The 25,851-nt window shown below is 38.0% G+C and overlaps 1 protein-coding gene across 15 annotated transcripts in view; it reads right to left on the bottom strand.

Moving 5' to 3' along the window:
• ODF2L (outer dense fiber of sperm tails 2 like) overlaps positions 1–25,851 on the bottom strand; it is a 47,034-nt gene that overhangs the window by 6,799 nt on the left and 14,384 nt on the right. For 10 of the 15 annotated variants that reach the window (XM_038414553.2, XM_038414557.2, XM_038414556.2 and 7 more), the window contains 10 exons: positions 25,070–25,141; positions 23,510–23,626; positions 17,580–17,765; positions 15,730–15,839; positions 13,994–14,129; positions 10,912–11,022; positions 4,740–4,841; positions 2,946–3,104; positions 368–447; positions 121–283 (listed from right to left, as the gene is read on the bottom strand). In XM_038414553.2, the coding sequence (XP_038270481.1) occupies positions 121–283; positions 368–447; positions 2,946–3,104; positions 4,740–4,841; positions 10,912–11,022; positions 13,994–14,129; positions 15,730–15,839; positions 17,580–17,765; positions 23,510–23,626; positions 25,070–25,141 (1,236 nt within the window). The remainder of the gene's footprint in view (positions 1–120; positions 284–367; positions 448–2,945; positions 3,105–4,739; positions 4,842–10,911; positions 11,023–13,993; positions 14,130–15,729; positions 15,840–17,579; positions 17,766–23,509; positions 23,627–25,069; positions 25,142–25,851) is intronic. The other 5 variants (XM_038414560.2, XM_038414565.2, XM_038414559.2 and 2 more) reach the window with 1 other exon arrangement.

Genomic DNA, 25,851 nt, shown 5'->3' with positions numbered 1-25,851 from the left:
TTCTTGATTTGTCTGACCATCACACCTCCTCAAGTCCTTTGTTCTTTTCCAGGTTTTTCTTTATTTGAAAATGGGAAAAACTGCAATCAAATTTAGAAACATATTACACCATATATATACCTTTTTTCTGCCTTCTTCCAAAGCAGCCTCCAACTGTCTGGCTAAAGCATCATATTCTGTTAATTTCTCTTTAAGCTGCAATTCACTCTGCTGAAGACTCTCCTCTTGGTTTGCCAGCTGATGTGCAAGTTCTTCATTTTGTACTTCCATCTTTTCTAGCTGTCTTTATGCAAAAGAGATACACACATGAAATTTAATTAAGAGGAGAAAAATGTAAAAGTGAGTACTAGTCAGATATCACATTTACCTTTTAAGATATTCATATTTCTTCTTAATGTTACAATTTTCCTCTTCCAAAGAATGGTTTCTCAAGAACTTGTCATCCATCTGTGAAAATGTTTGCATTCTATTTAATGGAGATTTGCACAGGACATTTTAAGCCAAATCAAGTTAGCCTTATTCAAGCTATCCTACTAAAATCAATGGGTCTACTTCATCACCACAGCAAGCAGTATTTGGCCTATATTTGAAGCAAATAAAATACAACTAATGTAGCAGACTATAATGTAAGCTAAAGACTTGTTAAGGCATGAATTTAGGGCTGGCTTACACCCTGCAACCTAATGCATTTAGTTGAACCTGTTTAAATCAGTGCAAAATCTGGCTCATAGTCTCCATTTTAAAATTATTTTGTCCTCACAGTATATAAAAAGTGCTTGGAAGCTTGATAATGATATTTGTTTCCTTACCATTTTCCTACATGTACAACTGTTGTTATGCAGGAGCAGCTTAGAAGTGCTGTCTGATGGACTTTTAAAAGCACCAAAGCATTTTATTTTGAAAAGAGCAATAAACTTTGCCAACATATATACTAGACTTTAACTATATATACAAATTAATTACACTATAACCAGATCTAATAGAAGAAAAATACTGATTATTTGAATTTAAATGTCTTGTTGACAAATAAGTGACTAGATTCTGATTGCAAGTATACAGTGAAAACCTTGAGAAACATCACTGATAGATTTCAGAGTGGTAGCCGTGTTAGTCTGTATCAGCAAAAAGAACGAGGAGTACTTGTGGCACCTTAGAGACTAACAAATTTATTTGAGCATAAGCTTTCGTGGGCTATAGTCCACTTCATCAGATGCATGCAGTGGAAGATACTGTAGGAAGTATTTATATATATATATATATACACACACACACACACACACACACATACATACATACATACACACACACACACACACACACACAGAACATGAAAACAATGGGAGTTGCCATACCAACTCTTAATGAGACCAATCGATTAAGGTGGACACCATTAAATTAGGCTTGAATAAAGACTGGGAGTGGATGAGTCATTACACTAACTAAACTATTTCCCCATGCTAACTTTCCCCCTACTGTTACTCATACCTTCTTGTCCACTGTTTGAAATGGCCATCCTGATCATCACTACAAAAGTTATTTTTCTCCTGCTGATAATAGCCCACCTTAATCGATTGGTCTCGTTAAGAGTTGGTATGGCAACTCCCATTTTTTCATGTTATATCTATATCTGTATCTTCCTACTGTATTTTCTGCTGCATGCATCTGATGAAGTTGGCTTTAGCCCACAAAAGCTTAGGTTCAAATAAATTTGTTAGTCTCCAAGGTGCCACAAGTACTCCTCGCTCTTATCACTGACAGAGTTCCTCTGCATTTAGGGCTCAATTCAGGACAGTCTCCCTACTCTGGAAAGCACAGAAGCATTAGATTAACTTTAAGCACATACTGAAAATTAAACACATGATTAAGTGATTTCCTGAATTGAGGCCTTGGACAGGTTTAAGTGAGAGCAGAAGCTGGTTCTAGATCTATAAAGATAACGCTTCCAAGAAATTTAACATAAAATCCAGAGCTTGTACTTTTATAAGGATCATAAAAATAGCACATGGGATCTCATTCTGTTTCTAATGACATCATTGGAAATTTTGCCACTGTACCCGTCAATAAGTTTTAGGAGACCTTTTCTGGTTTTCCCCATTAATTCCAACACTTCCCAGAGCTCTGCTATCACAGATTATTCTAGTCCACAAAAAAGATATATGGTCTGTCACACAAATTTAAATTTAAAATAAAAAACTAAGTTTTTATTCTGAACACTGAGAGAAAAACAATCTTTGAAAACTGAAATGTATATAAAAAACAGGAGGAAAAACATGTTCAGGCCCTTAATATTACAAACAACAGTGATTAAAAAAACTCTAAAAATTATTTAAAATCATCTTTTTTAGAAGTCTGAAGTGTCCTTTTTAGCACATTTATATGTAAAATACAATATAACTTGTAAAATAGAAAGGATATAATTTACTACTGTGAAGGTTTGATTTATAGTCATTTCCCTGAACAAATATTGCCCAGCTTATGAATTAGGCATTACAATATCATTTTTTAAAATGTAATATTTTCATTACAGGACAAATACCCAGAGATTGAAATTACTCCATTAGATATAATGGTGTGCTTTAGAACTGTATAGTACACTAACAAGGAAAACTTTCTGGGATTCAGCTGGGGATTCACATTAAACATACCTAATTATTCAAAAGGGAAGAGGGTTTTTTTTTTTTAAATTAGAAAGCTCTAAAATCTAAACACAAGAATTTTCAGTTAGTGAATGAAGCCTCAATTTCAATTCTCTGAACGTATAGAAAAATCTAAGCAGACCGTATCAAAAAGAGCATCGCAATTGCTGCACAAGGAACTTTTGTTGTATTAAGCAAGTATGTGGCTGAGAGAACATTGATATGCGTTCCCTCAGATGTCAAAACTACTCCCAAGACTTTCTTCCATAGTTTAGATACTTTACTATTAAATGGTTATGCTCTAAGCACCTGGACCTGTAGCTTCCTAATGGTTTTGGATTTGTCAGCATAGCTCTTTTTGTAGGACAACAGGCTTTCCTGATACTCCTGCAGCCTCTCTTCAGATACTTTCAGTAAGTCACGAACATGTTCTAACTCCTTCAAGTGAGCCTGCATCTGGCTCCTCACCTGCACGGTAGCATTAAGGAAAAACAGGTAGGTGCAAAACCATAAATTAATTGTTAAAAATCTTCAAAGGTTTTCCACATGGTTACATACATAATATGTCTAAAATTCTACACACATTTTTGCATGTTATTCCTCCAATAATAATAGGATGACCAGATGACCTGATTTTATAGGGACAGTCCTGATTTTCGGGTCTTTCTTTTATAGGCTCCTATTACCCCCACCCCGTCACAATATTTCACATTTGCTGTCTGGTCACCCTAAATAATAATGAAAAATGTAATTAACATTATGGCACAAACTCATCCCTCCAGCCCTGTATTTTAGTTAAGGCTCAGTGAAACTGGAAATGTAATGAAATGTTAATGAAAAGTAATGTGAAATTTTTCAACAATTTATTGTATGTATATTGCACTCCTAAAATGCTGATTTATTGGGACATTGTGTAACAATTTTTTCCACAGTGAGGCATGTGAAAGCTCTAAAAGCTTTTTAGATGAGACATTCTGAACATGAGGATTATAGTGTAATTTTGGAAGGCAGTGGCAAGTGTCCTCCTTAGCTGCAACAGCTACATACAAACACTTTTCAAACATTGTTTAGTTATGAGATGGGCAAATACCATATCCCCATTTTACAGATGAAGGTTGGAACAGTATGTGATTTGCTGAAGGTCACACAGCAGGTCATTTTCAGAACCAGAATAAAAACCTAGGACCTCTCACTGTGAGGCTCAGGCCTAATCTTTAAAACCATGGTGCCCTACAGGTGAACACCTGTCTGTGTCTCAGTAAAAAAAAACCAAAAAACCAAAAAAACAAAAAACAAAAAACCACACGCAACAATATTTACCATAAAGAAAATCCACAAACATATAGCAATTAAGTTATATGCAGTCACAGTTAATTAGGTAAGGATTATCCCAATTTTAATAATTCAGAAACTGAAGAGCAGAAGGGCTCTACCTTCTGCTACCTAGCATGGCTAACAATGAACCAGGGAAGAGTCACGGGGAGCCAGGAAGCAGAGTGCAGAAGATACCAGAGATCTATGTAGAATCATAGGACCGGAAAGGACCTCGAGAGGTCATCTAGTCCCCTGCACAACCATAGTATCTGCATAGTTGGGAATGTTGCTCCCCCAAAAAGGAAGAATTTGTAGGATGCTTAGCAAAGCAAACCTTACAGTAATTTCCTTCTTCCCTGTTCAGCTTCCACAGATTTTCTTGAGGATGGGGATAAACTAGGCCACTGATTAGTATTTAAAAAACAAACCAACAAACCAGTCAGTCAATCTGAACATTCTATGATGGGTTCACAAATTGTTATATAGTGTGGACCACACCTTAATTGAGAGCAGCTTATGGACCACCTCCTCCCTAGTCACTGTCCTGGGAACGACTGCTGCTCCTGCTCTGCAATTCTCACTCTGTGGTGATTACACCAATTGTTTACAGGGAAAAGTAAAAGTATTTAATGTATTTTTGGCATCTTTTTATGAAATTTAGTACCTGGAAAACAAGAAAGCCAGCACCTTACAACCACCAGCAAGTGGTTCCCAGGCCAGTCTGAGGTTCACTGTTCTACAAAATACCAAGAAACCATGTTATACTGTTTATTAAAGTGGACTACTTACCTCACTTATCTCTAAATCTTTGGCTTCTGTTATTTTGTTTTCATTTAACACTTTTTCATATCTGGCTTTCAGTTCTTCTGCTTCTGTTTGTAATTTTTGTACCTAGGATACAATATATTTTACATGTATTTGCAAATGCAACTCCATCATTCCTTAAAGCTGGAAGCATTTATGGCAAGCAACAGCCTTTCATTTCCCTAAATAGTACTTTGTCTTGACCTGCACTCACTTCTTCATTTTCTCTATCCTCATCATTGCCTTCACAACTGAGTAAGCTGCAGAAACAATGAATACCACCCAAACTGCTGAGCAACTGTGGAGACTGCTCCTTATTCCAAGCCATGTATTGTACTCGTACAGATACAGAAAGCCTATTTTGACTTTGTTGCCCCCAAAACGTATATCTTTGCAGAGGCAGAAACTGTGACTCCACACTATTTGACTGTCATCTGACTCATTCACCTGAGCCCGCTTGCATCACTCCCCAATCACAACAACTGCAGTTTTCCTTCCTTGCTGTGCGACACCAGGTCAACCTGATGAAGTCAGCCAAATGTGTAAATGGCAAATGTAGTCTTCTGGGACTCAAACAAGACCAAATTACTTTTCAGATGAGGTTCCTCTGTATTAATTCAAGCATTGTCGTTATTTTTTCATAGGCAAACTTTTCTGTCCTGCAATTAAAACTCATCTAAAAAAGCCCAAATAGCATTAACCTATATTCATGTTAAGACACACAGACTTTAATCAAAAGCCTCTGTGCTTATCGTGAAAAAATCCCCACAATCTTTGAAACAATTCTCTTGAATTTACACAGGCACTTGACGCTCACTGCACTTTAAAGTTAATTACATACAGTAAATAAAAGGCAACAAGTGGCTAATTAATATGGTTTATGAGCAGCTATATCTTTCATTTCAAAGGGCTTTCTTATGGCCAAAGGCCATATGCAAAAAGTTATAAAGACATAAATAAGAATAGATCTACCCATTTCAAGAGATCATACGTCCAGGTCTCCAAATTTCAAAGATTCTCCATCAATTTAAGATACATGGGGTCAAATTCATCCTTGGTGTAATGAATGTTGCCTGTTATTCATTAAGGGCCTGATGCAACTCCCATTGGAGTCACTGGACAGGCTCCTATTGACTTCAGTGGGAGTTGGACTGATTCTAAAGGATCAAGGCCAATGTTTTCAAAATTGTGTGCATAAATGTAGGCTCCTAAACACATTTTTTGGCACCTAAATATCTGGTATGGCTTTCTAAGGTGCAGAGTACCCAGAAGCTCCTGCTAAAGTCAATGGACCATCACCTTTAAAATGATCAAATTGTATGCCCTTTTAGTTAGATAGCAGTAACTGAATTTCTATTTCTTGTTGTTATAAACATTCAACATTAATTTACCATAATTTAGATTTGGTGCAATGAGATCTTATTGCAGACTGAAAAATTCTGTCTGTGAAAAAAGTGCTGTACTGTTTAAAATATTTGTAATGTATTTAACAGAGAGAAATACTACTTCAGTTAAAGAGCTTTTACACTGTAGAATATTTAAAGGTAAACCCATTCTCCTTGTATGTATTTCACTGGTTTTCCATGCCTCCAACTTCTGTTACTTATCAAAAATATATGTGCTTCAACAAGGAATTTTCCCCTTTGTATACCAATCTCTCCTCTATCTCATCTTTGCAGTGAAGTCAAAATTACATCAATCATTTCCACTGTAACAAATTCCTATGATAAAGAGCAAAATTATGGCTTCACTGCAGCAGCAAGTAAGTGGAGAAGCTGGGCTGAGAGGGAGAAAGTTTTTTCTGAATTAAATGTAATCAAGAGAAGCCATGAGGAAACTAAGTTCCTGGCATCAGGAAATGATATTTGTATTAATGTTTTCTTTTTTCAAATTTGCTGCAGTGTAACAGACCCCGCTTCACAGCAAATATTTTGAAAGGGCAACTGAATATAAAACACCAAATTTAACGGTAATATAATGGCTCATTATCCACCATGGAAAACGAGCTGCAGCTGTTGTGTGAGAGCAGTTGGCTGTCCAATCCCTTCCATCTCGAAACAATGGGTGTCAACTAATGGTAGTCTATTTCTGAAGGTAGCCCAGCCATTAGTTTGGACCCTAATAGCTACTTAAGGCTGTATATGCTAAGGAACTACCTCTTGTCTCTTACAGCAGGCTAAAAGTTTTATTGTAGCTCTTTGCTCCATAGGCTAGGCCTGTTGGCAGGGTTTAGAGTTTGTAAACTGACTACTGCCTGGTCAGTAATTACAAAATACGACGAGTCAGGGATGTCAATCAAGTGTGCCCTTACACTGTCACCGAATTCTATAAAATATCTGATTTCATCATGCTAAAATTTCCTCTCTGTAAACAAAGGCACATACTACAAAGGAATTGCTAAGGGACTTAAAACAGATTTGTAAAATATGCGCTTTATTGGTATTTCCCTAGCACTGAGACAAAATAGCCATATGCCATATAAACAAACTGCCAAAACATTACTCTAGTGCTGCCTCACTAGTCCCAGGACTGTTACCAGATGTCCTGGTCTGTGTGGATCTTGCTTCTGATGAGCTTGGAGAGGTTACCTGAAGGCCAGAAGAGGGAGTTCAGGAAAGATTTCTTTCAGGGTGGGGTCCTCATCAAGTAAGGGTTGTAGTAATTTGATGATACCCTGTATGGGTTCCAGTTTTGGTGGTAGGTGACAACTAAGGGTGTGTTTTTGGAGTGGGTTTTATTTCTGTACTGAAGCAGGTTCTCTCCAGGTATTTGGCTGGTCCATTCCATGATGTGGTGATCTACTTCTCAGGTGGAGTGTCCTTGTTTGGTGAAGGTGGTTTTGGGTGTTTTAAGGCATTTATCCTGGACTTTCTCCTTGGAGCATATTCTGTAGTATCTGAATGCCTGGCTCTAGATAACAGATTTCTTGGTGTGTTTGGGGTGATCCATGGACCACCACACTTACCTTCATAGATCCATTAGTTTCTTGTATATAATGGTCTCTAGGGTTCCATTGTTGAAGCTGATCATTGTGTCCAGGAAGTTGATGCTAGCATCGGAGTGTTCCAGAGCGAGTTGAATGGGTTGTTTAAGCCATGGTTGAAATCTATGAGGGAACTTAAGTTATCTGAAATATCGTTGATGTATCTCAGGTATATCATTGGTTTCATGGTGCATTTGTCCAAAAAAATTTCTTCAAGGTTTTATCCGTTAATTACAGCCAGGTACTCAGATACCATTGACTGTGCTCCAAGGAGAAAGTCCAGGATACACACCTGTCAAGGTTCCTTCTCCACTCTGAACTCTAGGGTATAGATGTGGGGACCTGCTTGAAAACCTTCTAAGCTTACTTTTACCAGCTTCGGTTAAAACTTCCCCAAGGTACAAACTATTTTACCCTTGCCCTTGGATTTCCCCTGCCACCACCAAACGTCCGGGTTTATTTTTTGAGAAAGAGTTGTTTGGAAACGTCTTTCCCTCCAAAATGCTCACCAAAACCTTGCTCCCCCCTGCCTGGGGAAGGCTTGATAAAAATCTCACCAATTTGCATATGTGACCACAGACCCAAACCCTTGGATCTTAAGAACAATGAAAAAAGCCTTCAATTTCTTACAAGAATTTTAATAGAAGAAAAGGTAAAAAGAATCACCTCTGTAAAATCAGGATGGCAAATACCTTACAGGGTAATTGGATTCAAAACATAGAGAATCCCTCTAGGCAAAACCTTAAGTTAGAAGAAAGACACAAAGACAAGAATATTCATTCTATTTAGCACTGTCTAATTTCTCAGCCATTTAAAGAAATCATAATCTAATGCATATCTAGCTAAATTACTTATTAAGTTCTAAGACTCCATTCCTGATCTGTCCCCGGCAAAAGCATCACACAGACACACCCTTTGTTTTTCCCTCCCTCCAGCTTTGAAAGCATCTTGTCTCCTCATTGGTCATTGTGGTCAGGTGCCAGCGAGGTTATCCTAGCTTCTTAACCCTTTACAGGTAAAAGGATTTTTCCTCTGGCCAGGAGGGATTTTAAAGATGTTTACCCTTCCCTTTATATTTATGACAACACCTTAAATCACTCAAAACCACCTTCACTAAACAAGGACACTCCACCAGAGAAGTAGATCGCATCATGAAACAGGCCACCCAAATACCCTGAGAGAACCTGCTTCAATGCGGAAATACATCCCCCTCTGACAGCACACCTCTAGTTGTCACCTACCACCCCACACTGGAACCCATAAGGGGTACCATCAAACAGCTACAATACGTAGTCGATGTGGACCCCATCCTGAAAAAAATAACACACCTTACCTGAACCCCCTCGGGCCTTCAAACAACCCTCCCAACCTCTCCAAGCTCATCAGATGAAACCTCCCCACAGACCAGAACAGCAACTCAAAGCGACACCAGATCCTCACAGAACAGATGCAAAACCTGCAGACTTATCTCCACTACTACCATGATCAACACCCCCTAAAACACACATTTCAAGATCCAGGGGTCCTACACATGCTTATCACAAAATGTGGTTTACCTCATCCAGTGCACTAAATGCCCCAGGAACAACTATGTGGGTGAAACCAGACAATCGCTACACTCTCGAATGAACTCACACAGGAAAATGATAAAAGACAAAAACACCATAGCACCTGTGAGTGAACAATGTATCTGACCTACCAGTCCTCATCCTCAAAGGAAACTTGCACAACACCACTTTCAAAAGGAGAGCCTAGGATCTTAAACTTCCATAACTTTGCTAGACACCATAGCCCTGTCTACACTACAAAGTTTTGTCAGCAAACGCTGCCTTTTGCCAACAAAACAGGGGAGGTGTACACATTAGAGCTATTTTTGACAGCAAAACTCTGCTGTTTTGCTGACAAAATAAAACCACCTTGATAAGAGGCATAAAGCTTTTTGTGGCAAAGTTAAAGCGACAAAGCATCAGGTCAATGTAGACACTGCTGTTTGTTTTGTCGACATAACTGGTTTCCACTGATATCCAACAATGCCTGCAGTGACCGCTCTGCTCACTGTTTTGATCTTTGCTGCCCTGAAGGCATGTGCCCCTCCCCTTTCAAAGCTCCAGGACAGCTGAACATGCCGCTCTGCTCTGGGAACAAAGAGCAAATCATTAACTTGGAATGCTCATGTTCTGCCCTGCACTAGGAACACAGCAGCAGGCAGACTGCTGCTGCAGGGAGTGGAGGGTGGGTGGGGACTGCTGTGCTGCTTTGACATTCCTCAGCATGGAGAGCTCACAGAGCTGCTCAGGATGCCACTCCTGGCAGCTGAAGAGGCTGTGAGAGAACTCGGAGGGAATCACAGAGCCACAGGCAGGCAGAGCGGGCTGCTTCGGGGCAGACTGCTGTGCAGAGCAGAGCCGGGGGCTGATGTGGAGGGGCATGTCCCCCTCCCCTGCCCCAGGATAGGTCAGTCGGTTGGGCCTGCTGTCTTCCCTGCCCTGGACACACCACTCTCCTGTCTCTCCTCGCCCCCCTACTTCAGTTGAAAAGCAGCTGATAATCTACTAGGATGCCCATGGAAAAATGGGATTGAGAAACCTGCAACATGTGATGCTGTACCTGCCCCATGAGGCATTGCAAACTCTTCCCAAAGCATCCTGGGATAGCACATTGGGCTAGCTACCACAGTGGCCTGCTTTCTGTATCGATGCAACAGCTGCTAGCGTGGATGCACTCTGTCGACACAAGGAGCACAGTGTGGACATGCAACAGTGGTTTTAAAATTAAAGCAGCTTAACTTTTGCCAACAAAACTGTAGCGTAGACAAGGCCTAAAAATCACGAGCTCACTAAAGACAACAATCCACTAACCCCCTCACTCCTTTTTTGTACTATGACTACAGGGATGTTAATAGGTAACTTCACCTGGAATGGTCCCTTAGAATATGTGCTAGCTACTTATGCTAAACTGTTCAACCTCATATTTAGCTGTGACTCTCTGAGTACCTTTCCCAGACCTGAGGAAGACCTCTATGTACCTCAAAAGCTTGTCTCTTTCACCAGCTGAAGATGGTCCAATAAAAGATATTACCTTATCACCTTGTCTCTCAAATAAGATCCTCATCATTATCTCAAAACTGCATGTAGACATAAAACTGATACTTAAGCCTCCAGGTCCCTTAGTCACCTGAGTTTTATACTGTTCAGCAAGGTTCTCCTGCTGTTTTACTTTTTCTTGCAGGTTTAAGAGTTCAGCTTCAGCCGAAACAGTGTTATCTTCCAAAGCAGCAAGTAAAGCCTAGGATTAAAATATACAGAAAAATAAATATTTTATTCTTGTTATAGGCAATACACTTTTTTTTCTGATAGTGGAGAATTAAGAAATCAAAGCACCATCAGCACTATTATATGACTAGCCATTAAACTACTAGTATTTAGTTGTACATAAATCACATTTTGTTATTTTGCATGGTAAATAACTGTGACAAACTCATTTAAATCTGTCAACTTTCATTCATATTTGATCCAGAGTAGAAATACTACACAAAAGATGTAAATCCTGTCATTTTAAAGACAGACTGAGTGTGAGTTAATCTAACTTTAGTTAGGGCAAACCAAGATTCAATCAGCTTGATTTTCTGGCTGATTAAGAAGAAGGCAAAATCAAAGAGGCATTTGACAGTCTTGGTTAAAAAAAAAAAGGAAATCTTGGATTTATTTTCCAAGTTGGAAGGGCTGTTGGATGTTAAGGACTATAGGGGATAATAGTCACTATACAGAGAACAGAAACTGTTTCACTTCCTCCAGATAGTACACCTGATCAAACAATATATTGTTGTATTGCCTATGTAACCTTGACTAACAGGTCTGATGTGATGATGAATTCTGGACCATCTTTATAGCCTGTGACCACTTTCAACATTAAAGTACTGGGATCTGAAAGGGAAGCAGGGAGGTACTTGAAACCAGAGAATGTGATTCTCAATAAGAAAAGGAGTACTTGTGGCACCTTAGAGACTAACAAATTTATTTGAGAATAAGCTTTCGTGAGCTACAGCTCACTTCATCGAATGCATTCAGTGGGGAGATTTATATATACAGAGAACATGAAACAATGGGTGTTATCATACACACTGTAAGGAGCGTGATCACTTAAGATGAGCTATTACCGGGGGGGGGGGGGGGGGAAAGAGGGAGAAAACCTTTTGTAGTAATCAAGCTGGGCCATTTCCAGCAGTTGACAAGAATGTCTGAGGAACGTGACGGGGGGAGAAATAGTTTTACTTTGCGTAATGACCCATCCGCTCCCAGTCTCTATTCAAGCCTAAGTTAATTGTATCCAGTTTGCAAATTAATTCCAATTTAGCAGTCTCTCGTTGGAGTCTGTTTTTGAAGTTTTTTGTTGAAGAATAGCCACTCTTAGGTCTGTAATCGAGTGACCAGAGAGACTGAAGTGTTTTCCGACTGGTTTTTGAATGTTATAATTCTTGACGTCCCATTTGTGTCCATTTATTCTTTTACATAGAGACTGTCCAGTTTGACCAATGTACATGGCAGAGGGGCATTGCTGGCACATGATGGCATATATCACATTGGTAAATGCGCAGGTGAACAAGCCTCTAATAGTGTGGCTGATGTGATTAGGCCTTATGATGGTGTCCCCTGAATAGATATGTGAATAGCTCATCGTAAGTGATCACTCTCCTTACAGTGTGTATGATAACACCCATTGTTTCATGTTCTCTGTGTATATAAATCTCCCCACTGTATTTTTCACTGAATGCATCCGATGAAGTGAGCTGTAGCTCACGAAAGCTTATGCTCAAATAAATTTGTTAGTCTCCAAGGTGCCATAAGAACTCCTTTTCTTTTTGCGAATACAAACTAACACAGCTGCTACTCTGATTCTCAATGTACGTCTACACTTCAAGCTACGTCTACACTTCAAGCTAGGAGTGTGATTCCCAACTCGAGAAGAAATACTCGCACTAGTTCTGATCAAGCTACCATGCTAAAAACAGAATGCAGCTGTGGCAGCACAAGCAGTCGGACGGCCTAGCAGCCCCGAATATATGTCTGGGGTCTTGAATGGGACTGTACTTGTGGCAGCTAGGCCCTCCGCTGCTCATGGCTATACTCTAGTTTTAACATGGTAGCTTGATCAGAGCTAGTATGAGTATTTCTTCTTGAGCTGGGAATTACACCCCCAAGCTCCAATTCCAAGTGTAGGCATACTGTGAAAGGCTAGAAGGACAAAAGGAAAGAGTACTTTCTAGACATGTTTAGGTTTTTTTTAAACTTTCATTGTAACTAAACATAAACCAGATATTATGTATACTATTTTATTCTAAGCTGATCTTCTCTCTACACTCTTAATAAATCTTGTTTTTAATTAGATCTCTCGAGACTTACTGTTTGGGAATTTCACACAAAGTCAAATGCTATTTGAACTATGTATGCAGCAATAAAATTACTTGAATGGTAAAGCAGCTTTCTTGTTACAAACTGGATTGCAGTATCTGTAGATCAGATGACATATGAACTAGGCATCTTTTGATGTAATTAACAATTAAATAATAATTGTGAATATAATCTTTGGAGTGGGATGAAAGGTGGCCACCCACAAGCCCCAGTGTTTTTTTTTTTCCAGTGTGTAAAGCATTGGTTTACAGGAAAAGGCCACAGTGGAAATATCCAGAATCAAGAATATGAGCCACGGAAAAAGAACAGTAGCATAGGTAGGAGCAAAACCAGCAAAGGAAAGTCCTAGAGACTACCAAATTGTGTCAAGCAAGTTTGAAACCTTCTTAACTTAATTTGAAGCTAGTTATTAAAAGTGAACTCAGTTCCCATGTTGGGAACATTGTTAAAATTTGTTTCAAGTTAAAAAAGTGTAATTGTTAGTTATGTAATCACACAGATAATGATAATGAAAAGGTAGTGTGGTAAGGTACAGGACTGGGAGATCAAAGACCTATTCCTAGCTCTGCCACAGATTTCCTGTGTTAACCTATCAATGTCAACTTCAAAATGGGGATAATACCTACTTCACAGGGGTCTTGTGATGCTTAGTTCATTAATGCCTTAAAGCTCTATGGGATCCTTGGATGGAAGGTACTGTATAAGTGCACAGATTATTAAAGGAGGCCTTGAGATATTAAAAATATATAGGAACAACAACATTTGAATTAAATCTAGTTACTCTTTATTTTAAAATGCATCAGGTATCCACAGTTATTCTCATACTGAACAATGAAATAACAATCTACCTTCAATTTTGCATTTTCAAGACGAATATTTGCATTTTCTGAATTGATAGAATTAAGTTTTCCATGGATTTCTTCATTTGAATTTCTTCCACAATCTTGTATTTTTTTCAGGTCCTCCAAAAGGTTTGTGATCTGCCTTTATTAAATAAATCAAGAACTTTTGCAGCAACTAGTATATAGTACTTTTTTAAATTTAAGTTGCATATTATGTTCCTCCAGCAGTTATTGAAAAGTTTGAGAGTTTTTGGTTTTTTGTTTTTATTAAAGTAACTCCACATATTTACACACCCCATATGAGCAACTGGAGAAGTTGCAAGTTCTTCAGCTTTTCCAATAAATGATGTAATAAGATTAAAGGATGTGAAATGGGGTTAGAACAATTGTAAATAAGCTGATTAGATGAAATGCACAGGCACTTTTCCAACGCAAATATGAGATTATATATATTTATAGTCCAAGACATTATGATGCAGAATTTAAAAACGGGACTGTCAAATTAAAAGCCATCTTAAAAAATTGTCTTATGAAGGTTAGGAATACCACCTTCAACTATTAAAAAGTAAACAGATTCTACTTTACTTTTCACCGTTTATGCCAATTTACTTTTTGTACTACAGTCAAATTAGATAATGAAAATTGTCTAATCAGATTCACGTCTGTTCACAGAGAGTTTTGCTTTCTGGTGCTCATTCCCTGGCATAGTGCCATAGAGTTAAACATTGCAGCAAAAACTAAGAAAAGAAACTTATTCTCTGAAATTAAAACAAAAAACAAAAACAAAAACGAGAACTCTTTCCATGAAAATTAGGTTTTCTGAGACTTAAAAAACCAAAACCTGTAAACTTAATTTTGGCCCTTATAAACATGTGAACATTCCTCTTTAAACAGCTATTTGACAAAAACATTCTGCATGAAACCCAACTAAAAAGTACAGGCAGCAGTCATTAGTCTTATTTTACATATTTATGAAAAACCTATTGGAAATACGAACTGTAGTTCAAACCATAAAAATGTGTAAGGATATTTCTTACCATATGCCAAGGAAAAAGTACTTTTAATTATTCAACCTTTTTCTATTATATATTTTAATATTTTAGGGAGTTCTGTTTTGTCTGTGATTACAGGGAATACAATGTTATAAAAATGGCATACATGTATACATTCGGTGGCAAATCCTACCCATCTCCATGTATGAAAGGCCCATTCTGTAGTGGAACTAACTGGTCGGATTCACTGCAGCAGAATTGTGAGTAGAGAGCCAGGAGTCTATACAGGGAGGTTCTTTTGTGCTGCTGTGGAGGCAAACTTTGACAGTGGGGCTGGAGAGGAGAATCCCTGTTGTATCAGTTACTACGCAGGTCCTTCAGCTATTTTCCCCCTATGGGGTGTAACCCAAGTAGAGGCTACAGCAGTTCATAGCCTGTAATTGAAGCCACTGCTGGCAGATGTGAGGGTTCCCTGTGTCAAGCACAGTAAGCCCCTGTAGTCAGGAATTATGTAGGGGACAGAATATACTCCTTGATGAGTAGGAGTTACTCTTTAGTTATAATGGAAGTTGTGTGATCCAATGGAGAGAAGGCTAGAATGCTAAGATATGTTCCATAGTTGAAATATCTAATTCTGAGCACCAATTTTCAAGTTCTAAATTCTACCTAGAATTTTAAATAGAAAAATCTGTATATGAAATTAATATGATTTCTTATTAATTTGCAAAAAGTTTCAATAGTTTAACTTACTTCTTCAGAGTTTCAGTTTGAACCTCTAACCTAGTCTTTTCTTCTACAGCCTTCTCATGAAGATTTTTCCAGACACTGGAAGCTGGAAGTACTTCAGACAATTTGACTTCCTGGAGAATATACAAAATATAGATCATGTAACATAAGAACTGCTTTTTAATTTTGCACAGTTCCCTAAACACAAAAGGCATTTTAATTTAAAGCAATAATTAATTCACACCTCAGTAGTATAAAATAATGTAAACTTAAGCTTGCAATCTCAAGAGAAATTAAAATAAAATTTTTAAATATGTTAAATAAGCTTGAATACAGAATTATGAGTCCCTAGAACTGAATCACAATTAAGCATTCATAGTGTTTTCTAGCTGCAGACTGCAACAAGACTTCAAAATTTGAGGTAAAATATTTTCTTAAAATAAATATTTTGACTGTACTAATCTGAGACATAAGAATGACGACATTTTTTAAAATAGAGATCAAAATAAATGCCAAAATGAAATTGAGTCACAACATCAAAATGTTGTGAAAAAAGAAACAATAGCTAACTAAGAGAGTTTCAAACACAAAAGAAGAAAGATTGGATTTTGTGGTTTATTTAATGGCAGTTAAAGTAGAGCTTCTCAAAGCAGTTAGGAGTTAGCCACACATGTTCCATTAAAATTAACTGCTTTGAAAACCTTCACCTTAAACCTCACAATAGGAAAATAAAGAGAAAGTACTATGAGAACACAAAAAAAAAATATGGAGTTAGACCAATGGCAATTAAATTACTTTAATTTATTAAAAAGTGCAGTTCAACTGAATGTCATCATGAGAAAACCAAGATGCATTGTATGGTCTGAAGGTAAATTAAGCCCACAAAGAAGAGACAAAGCAAATTTAGATCCTGATATAACAACAAGGCAAATGTATTGTGTGTCTAAAATGGTGTAACATTATGATGAAAGCATATTCCCACCTGTTGGGAAGTGCAATGAAAGGAGACCAAGTTTTAAATGTACTCTAACGGGACAACTGATTTCATTCAGAATTGTAATCCACCAACTCCAGAAAGATCACTCAAAAAAGTTCTGATCCTCCTGGCCTTCTGAAATTTCTTAACATTTGCTGCCTTTTTTTTCCACCAGAGGTCCTCAATAAGATCCGAGCGGCAGCTGAAGGAGAGGATTCTAACTTCATTTTCAAAGCTCTACACAATTCAGAGCAAACAGCTTACAAAGAGAGATTTGAGCATCTACAAGACATGCTGCCTGCTGGATTCATTTTTTAAAAAAAAGACAATGGCTGAGTACTAAGACATCAAGACCCCAATCCTGCAATCTGATCTGTGTGAGTGGACATTTATGCCCATTAACTTCAACGTCTATCCACACAGCTCAAACTGCAGGATCGGGGCCCACCTATGACTGCAAGGGAACAAGCTTCTCAATGACATTTAGGGATTAATGTGTATGACTCCTGGTAGTATTAACTGGTATATACTGTACTGAAGGGAGACCAAAGCCCCTAGAGCAAATTTACAAACTGTACAACCACATGGCCCAAGTCATTCACTAAACTGATGTTTTAATTTTTTTAACAAAATGAAGACTAGAGGATTATGATGGTCCCTTCTGACCTTAAAGTTCATGCATCTTATTTAGCAATTGGTTTTGGATCACTGATTTTAGAAATTACCCTTCTCTAAAGTGGAACAAATTAAAAGGTACCAGTCCAGAGTACAGTATGCGCAGTCGGTCATTATTGTTCTCCAATGATGAGGCAATCTTAATGTTTGATTGCACTTATTATTTTTAAACAATACTTGATTATTTTAAAAAACATTTGATTACATCAACACAGCCACTTACCCTCTTTCTAATTTTGGAAGTTAGTTTTTCAACAGATGCTTCAAAACATTCAGCTCTTTGTTTCTGGGCTCTGGTTGCTTTTTTCAGAGCTTTCTTCTTTTGCTCATTTGTTTCCTTTACAGTTAAAATTTGGTGCTTGTGTTTGCCAATTTGAAGCTTCCACTCAGTTATTTTCTTTTCCAGAGTCTGCAGCATAATTAAGCAAAATGAATTATATATTCTGAACATTTTGGGGCAGATTGAGAGTCACAGTAATATAACCATGCAGGGGAGAAAGACTTCCACCCCACTTGCATTAGGCTTCCTGCATCCCAAATACATGCATCAGGGTGAGAGCAGAAACTGTGCACCCCATATTTCCATACACTGAATAGTGAGAAATGGGGATGGAGGGACAGAAGGGGAGGAGGGTGCATAAGTCGGAGGGTAAGGAAGGAGCCAAACGGTGGGGGAAAAGCCTTGGGGATGGGGCACAGCAGAAGGGGAAGAGGATAGGAATAAGTGAGTAGGTTGTGGGGGGCAGCAGCAGCAGCAAATGGGGAGAAGGACAGACTGGGGTTTGAGGGGCAGAAGAGTCTACAATTACTAGAAAATACTCCCATCCAGAACCTGGAATAGAACCCAAGAGTCTTAAGTCGCTACATTCTTCTGTTGTCAGCAAATAGTTCTGAAGACCACTGAAAAAGTGTGCATTTCATCCTCCTCTAGTGGCTGGCCAACACAGCATATAACCACCTACTACTGCTATCAGTTACTAGATTAGCTTAAGTGGTACAGGTATGTCCTGTGGATGAAAGGGTCTAAAATCTGCTGATGACGCAACCTGGCAATCAATATGACTCCACATGACAGAAACATTTTTCCAGTTTGTTTTTGAAAAAAAAAATTAGGAAATTACATTTAACCAAATACATTAAAAGAACATTAAGGCTGCATAGTCACACACTCAAAAGTTAGGAACCGCCAACACTGCCTTATGTGTATAAATTATAGTACCATCTTTAATTACATGATCACATATTATTTTTTCCACAGGACCCCTGCCTCATTCAGCGGTCTGGATACACCCAGTCTGGGGATGAATCAGGGCTGTGCAGCGAACAAGACAATTATCTTCAGCACCCCGCATCATTTATTGTGGAAGTTAGAAGTATACAGTAAATGAGGCAGAAGATTGCAAAAAGAGAAAGGATGGTCTCAAAGTTGAGTAAGATGAACGTTGCCCTGGAGAACCGGATTCCCTCCATGCCTCTCCACAGAGTTCCTATGCAAGGCTAGGCAAATTACTTGAACTAGATATTTATGTTTGTTCCCCTACATAGCATTTTTTATTTCAATAAGGATGCTAGAGGCAAATCACATCAAAGACATTAAAACAAGGTACAGTGACATTTGGCGAAGAAAGCAATCAGATGCATCCTTAAAGCCTGCTTGAAAGAGGGCCCAAACACAGTCGTCTTTAGGATGGTCATCGATGGCATAAACAATCTACCAGCATGCAACTGTTTCTTGATGGACAGTCTTAAAGCTACATTGATATTATCAACAATTTTTCCACCATGCAATAAAGTAATAAACATGTCAGCTACATATACCAGTCTATACACAATCTTCTTTCAGGTCATCTTAAAATAGTTTAAAGGCAGACATGACTAAATGTAACATGAATTAAAAACAAGTATAGTGCCTTCTCATTCAAGTTTGAGCCGTGACCCTTCCTAAGGTGGGTTCCAAACACCTACATAGCTAGAATAATATGCAATTTACTTGGTAGTCAAAAGAAAAGAAAAGAAAAAAAAAAAAAGGAACAATGCTACTTCTTGATGTAAGTGTGAAATGAAGCAGTTTATATTTGTGTTTGATCTTTATAACTGATTTGGGAGACAATATCTTCAATGAATTAAGCAAAGTTAGGAGAATACAGAAGATTTTTATTTGTCAGTCTGTTGCTTATACGTTGGTAAAAGCTATTACCTCATCTACTGTGTTGTGCATGTTAAGTTAAACAAATACATAGGGAATACAATTGTTAGTCCTTTATATCACCACAAGATGTCACTATCATACTATAACTGACAGTCCTGGGTAACATTCAGCTATGTCCTTTACAAAGACTTAGGTAAATTTAAACTTGGAACTCATTTCATAATGAGCAGAAAACATTCAACCTGTCCCAAGGCTTTGTCAAGGTATTAGCTGACTTCAGTGGGCTATGGACACTTAATTACCTTAGACTCCTTTGAAAACCTCAGCCCATATGGCGGTCTACTCTCACTGAATCTTTATGCAAAGATCAGCTTATTCCTTGAATTATACCATTTAATAAAATCTGCTGGGAGAATTCTAATAATTACACTGTGCAGAAGTACAAGAAACAATATCCTTCAGAACATAACATGGAATGTGTATACTTAATTTCACGTTCTGGAGTAAAAGTGTTAGAGGAGAAAATAAGTAATCTTCCAAAGCTGGAAAAAAAAAAAAAAATCTACCCTACTTTTAAATTTCCAAATGTTGACTTATTAAATGGCAAATACCATATATTAGGGTTGGCAAGCGATTAAAAAAAATTTAATCATGATTAATTGCACGATTAAAAAAATACCATTTAAATATTTGTGGATGTTTTCTACATTTTCAAATATGTTGATTTCAATTACAACACAGAATACAAAGTGTACAGGCTCACTTTATATTTATTTTTTATTACAAATACTTGCTCTGTAAAAAAAAACCAACAAATAGTATTTTTCAATTGACCTAATACAAGTTCTGTAGTGCAATCTCTATCATGAAATGTAGAATTATGTACAAAAAAATAACTGCGTTCAAAAATAAAACAATATGAAACTTTAGAGCCTACAAGTCCACTCAGTCCTACTTCTAGTTTAATCAATCGCTCAGACAAACAAGTTTGGTTACAATTTGCATGAGATAATGCTTCCAGGAGATAATCCATGTCCCCTGGAATGGTGGCCAAAGCATGAAGGGGTATACGAATGTTTAGCATATCTGGCACATAAATACCTTGTACCACTGGCTACAAAAGTGCCATGTGAATGCCTGTTATCACTTTCAGGTGACCTTGTAAATAAGAAGTGGTCAGCATTATCTCCTGTAAATGTAAACAAGCTTGTTTGTCTTAGTGATTGGCTGAACAAGAAGTAGGATTGAGTGGATTTGTAGGCTCGAAAGTTTTACATGGTTTTGTTTTTGAATACAGTTATGCAATAACAACAAAAAAACCCCTACATTTGTAAGTTACACTTTCACTATAAAGAGATTGCATGACAGTACTTGTATGAGGTGAACTGAAAAATACTATTTCTTTTGTTTATCATTTTTACACTGCAAATATTTGTAACAAAAAATATAAAGTGAGCACTGTACACTTTGTATTCTGTGTTGTAATAAAAATCAATATATTTTAAAATGTAGAAAAACATCCAAAAATATTTAAATTGCTATTCCATCGTTTAACAGTGTGATTAATCGTGATTAATTTTTTTAATCGTGTGAGTTAACTGTAATCAAACAGCCCTTATCTATATAGACACACACACACAGTTAGTATTTGCAATTGCTCTAAAACTTCTATAGTGATATTGTTTTAAAATCACTTTCATTCCTATTTTCCAAAAAGTGTAAAAATACATTACAAAGGTTTGTATGCACTATTAGAAAATTATATTCACCAAGAAACAGGTGTAATCACTGTTAGAATTAATTAATTTCTATAATTAACTTATCAATTGAGTTTATCTTTGCAATTGAGTAAGATTTTAGTAAGTCTAAACACAAAAAAAAATCCTGCATATTTGTCTGTATGGTATCATTAATATCCAAAACATCAGAATCCAAGGTCAAATCCAAGCCTTATTACTAATCTAGGCAAAAATAAAAGGAGTACTTGTGGCACCTTAGAGACTAACAAATTTATTTGAGCATAAGCTTTCGAAGTGAGCTGTAGCTCACGAAAGCTTATGCTCAAATAAATTTGTTAGTCTCTAAGGTGCCACAAGTACTCCTTTTATTTTTGCGGCTACAGACTAACACGGCGGCTACTCTGTAATCTAGGCAAGTTACCTTTGAAATGTCACATATCATGGCTTTCAAAAGACCCAAATTACGCATGTAAAATGATTTCAACTGATTTTTCTGACATGTTCAGCTAATACACATACAATGCTTAGTTTAATTACAAAACTCAGCTTTCCTCAGACTATATAAAACCTCTCCTTCCCCTTTAAAATTATATTACAAACTTGTATTAATTTCCCTAGTTTCTTTAATTGTGCTTAAAAGATTGAATATGTGGCTAGTTACAACTGATTTGGAGCAACCACAGGTAATTACTTGGAGGTTCAGTTAAAATGAAATGAAAATGATATGCTGCTCTATCCTTCTCTAGTAAGGAGATTCTATTTTAGGAATTTTTAATTAACTATACAGATCAGCTGGCTAAACCTTCCCCCCTGCATATGATGGGAGATGACAGAGCACCTTTGCAAGCTTCTATAGACCATGGATTGTAGAAGTGGCTTCTCCACTGGTGTTCAATTGCCAATGGGGTAGGATTCCATGCTACTTCGCCCCTGAAACAAAGCCTATTTACTTGGCTGTTTTGTTTGGGCTCAGTAGGCCATAATTCTGTATTCAGAAAACAAATACTATATGTAGTAGACAAAGTAGTTAATTTCAATTATATTATCCATTCTGTAGAATACATGAGTTGAACTGGTGAAGAACCAGCAGGCATGACAGCCAGGCCTATAGACAGCACAGACCATAAAAAGAGCCAAACAAAATTAGCTCATCTTTAATAAGGGAGAATAAAGTATGGCTAGCACAGGGTTTTACTCAACGTCATTGTCATTATTTAGTGTACAAGCGAGAATGAGTTTAAATAAAAAACCCAAGCTTGGCAGTTATATTTTCAGCAGTAGCAGTTCTGCTTGAAGTTTCTCCCATTGAAAGTGTGTGCAGCAGAGACCATTATCAAAATATTGTTCAGTAAGAGTGAACATCCTTTTTTTTATTATTATTCTAAACTGGAGAAAGTGAACAGAGGCTTATATTCATACCAAGATTTTTCTCTTTTTATTGAGTGTGTGATAACAAGCAACTGACCAACAAGTTGATGGTAAGATATTGGGCAAATTCAAGAAGATAAAAGGTAATAGGGATAGTCTACCGAATGCATCCGATGAAGTGAGCTGTAGCTCACGAAAGCTTATACTCAAATAAATTTGTTAGTCTCTAAGGTGCCACAAGTACTCCTTTTCTTTTTTGCGAATACAGACTAACACGGCTGAAATCCACTTTAAGAGAACTCCCCTGCTCAATCTTAAATTTCACATTCCTTGCACATTTCAAATACTAGTAGAGCATCTGTGGCTACAGTCTGTCCCCTCCCTTGCAGCCACCTGATCACATCCTTGCAGTCTTTCAACAATGACAACTCCTGTCAGCTCTCTCTGGTTAACATGAATATACGTCCCTTTATTAGGCCTTGATCCTGCAAATATTTCCATCCATGTTTACTTTAAGCATGTGAATAGTTGCATTCTCTTCAGCGGGACTCCTTAGGTACACATGTGTAAGTGTTTGCAGGATAAAGGCTACTTTGGATACTTTTTACATCATTCTATGAGTGTCTATAGTATAAGCTCTGAACATTTGTAAAACTCATTTGTAATTAAGAACATTGTCCAAGTGGATCTCAAGAAATATATATTTCCATTATTTTTACTGGTTTAGGGTTTTCTATTCTAATTTAAGTCTATACCAGGGATTTAATTTAATAATAGCAAGTGACATTTTAAGATTTGACTGACAACTTCTAATTAAAAATGGCCCTCTGGCCCCAATATACTTTCATTAATTTACCAATGAACTAAAAGTAAACCCAAAGAAAAAATATTTGTAACCTGTAATTTTGCTTTCAACTGATCATTCTCAGCCTCCTTTTTCTGAATCTGGTATTGCAGGTGGGTTTGTACAGCTTCTACTGACTTTGATAGGTGGTCTGCTTTTAGTGCATTTGCCTATGCAAAAGATATGAACACAAATCTTTTAATTTATGCAGATATGCCAAAAGAAGATCTCTATTTTTTCAGAATAATTGATTTCTAACAGAGTAGTATACACACTCTGTGGGTCATGTACATACACAATATAAATTATGAAATAGATTGCAAACCCAGACTCAAGCATAATACCCTCAACCAAAGCACTGTCTAGAGCTGTTTTAAACCCTTTTATTGAGAATAGTCAGTGCTTTTCCTCACACCCTCAGTTAGAATGGAGCCACCTCCCTTGTCTGGTACAGAGGGTAAAAGGGACCTTTATCTACATATTTTGGTGAGGTTAGCACTGTCTAGAACACTAGCCTTCAATGACTGATGAACTCAAAGAGCACAAGAAGAGTGACTGTGAACAGCCCCTGTACAGAGGCAAAATGGAGAGGAGCTTTTGCACTCTATTCTCTATAGGGCTGCCAACTTTCTAACAGCAGAAAACCAAATACTGTTACCCCACCCCTGCCCAGAGGCTCCACCCTTTCTCTCTCCATCCACCCCTCCCTCTCCACCACCCTCACTCATTTGCTCATTTTCACCGGGCTCGGGCATGGGGTTGGGGTGAGGGCTCTGGCTGGTGGTGCAGGCTCTGGGGAGGGGCCAGAAATTAGGGCTGGGGCACAGGGTTGGGTTGCGGGAGCGGGTGAGGACTTCCGGTGGCGCTTACCCCAGGCGGCTTCCGGAAGCAGTGACATGTCTCTCCGGCTCCTAGGCAGAGGCGCAGCCAGGGAGCTCTGTATGTTGCCCCCACCTGCAGGTGCCACCCCCCACAGCTCCCATTGGCTGCAGTTCCTGGCAATGGACTGCGGAGCCGGCGCTCAGGGCAGGGGCAGTGTGTGGAGTCCCCGTGGCTGCCCCTATGCCTAGGAGCCAGAGGGACATGTTATCACTTCCTGGGAGTGGCGCGGAGTCGGGTAGGGAGCCTGCCAGCCCCCCCATCAACTGGACTTTTAATAGCCTGATCAGCAGTGCTGACTGGAACTGCCAGGGTCCCTTTCGACCAGGTGTGCTGGTCGAAAACCAGACACCTGGCAACCCTACCCTCTACCTTATGCATGTGTATAACATTAGCTTAAACCTAACCTTAAATGAGAAACGACAGTCAGATCCAAACCAACCTCCCTCTTCGGAGCCATCCCTCACACTGACCATTGGAGAGGCTAGGGTGAGGGTAGTTCACAATCCAAAACAAAAACAAAAAACAAAACAAAACAAAAAAACTACCATTTGGAGCCAAACTTCCTGGTGTGGGTTCACCTCTAAGAGAAACACTGGCCACAGGAATAGCTTTTCATATTATGTTTGAAATTAAATATTACACTTCTCACAATTTGAAAAATTAGGAGTTTTGGAGGTAAGAATTTAGCACATGGAAATAAAACATTCATTCTGAGGGGGAAACTGACTTACTTTTTCCTGTTGAAGCTGAGAAGAAAGCTCTACAATATGCTTTTCTGTTTCAAGCATTTCTTTTCTGAGACCCTTCATGAAGGAAAATTAATACAAAATTAAAAGGTCTCAATATGCACATTTTGGGCTACATTTTCATAACAGTGCACTCAAATTGCACATGTATAGTTTATTAGGGAATTGAACTCTCATTTCCAGTGACACAAACATTTCAAGATGATGCTTAAAAGCAAAAGAAATTGTACAGCTAAATATAAGAACAAAAAAGCGTCTCAAAGCAGGGACATGAATTTAAGTGTACAGATGCACAGTCAACATAATTGAGTACCTAAATTTAGCTCATGTACAATGTTGCCTTGTATTACAGGGAGTTGTTCTGGGACACTTTGTCAAGTTTTGTCAATTTCCGCAAATCAAATTACTGAAGGATACACATACACTTCATTTACTTATCAAGTTGTTTTGAAAATTCTGCTCTTTTAAAATTACATTTGAAGAGGCCACAAGGGAGCAAGGAGACAGAGCAGACAATAAGGGAAAAGCCAGAAGAAGGAATTAAGAATGGGGTGCTACTGTGGTGAGTAAAAAAACCCAAAACCAACCTGAACACAGAGCCAGTAAATATTTGTGAACTAAGTAAAAGTAATGTTACTTTTGAGAGAGGAGCTCCTAATTGTAAAGGTTATTTGGTCTTCCCTGGAAAGCAAGTTTAAGGATTTGATCTCTGTTGAAGGAAAAATTTGTTGGCTGAATGGTTTTCAGACATAACAGCCATATTCTGC

The sequence above is a fragment of the Dermochelys coriacea genome, chromosome 8 (assembly GCF_009764565.3).
Source record: "Dermochelys coriacea isolate rDerCor1 chromosome 8, rDerCor1.pri.v4, whole genome shotgun sequence".
Classification (NCBI taxonomy): domain Eukaryota; kingdom Metazoa; phylum Chordata; order Testudines; family Dermochelyidae; genus Dermochelys; species Dermochelys coriacea.
The sequence above is the reverse complement of the archived record's forward strand: the minus strand, read 5'-3'. Positions and strand labels throughout refer to the sequence as shown.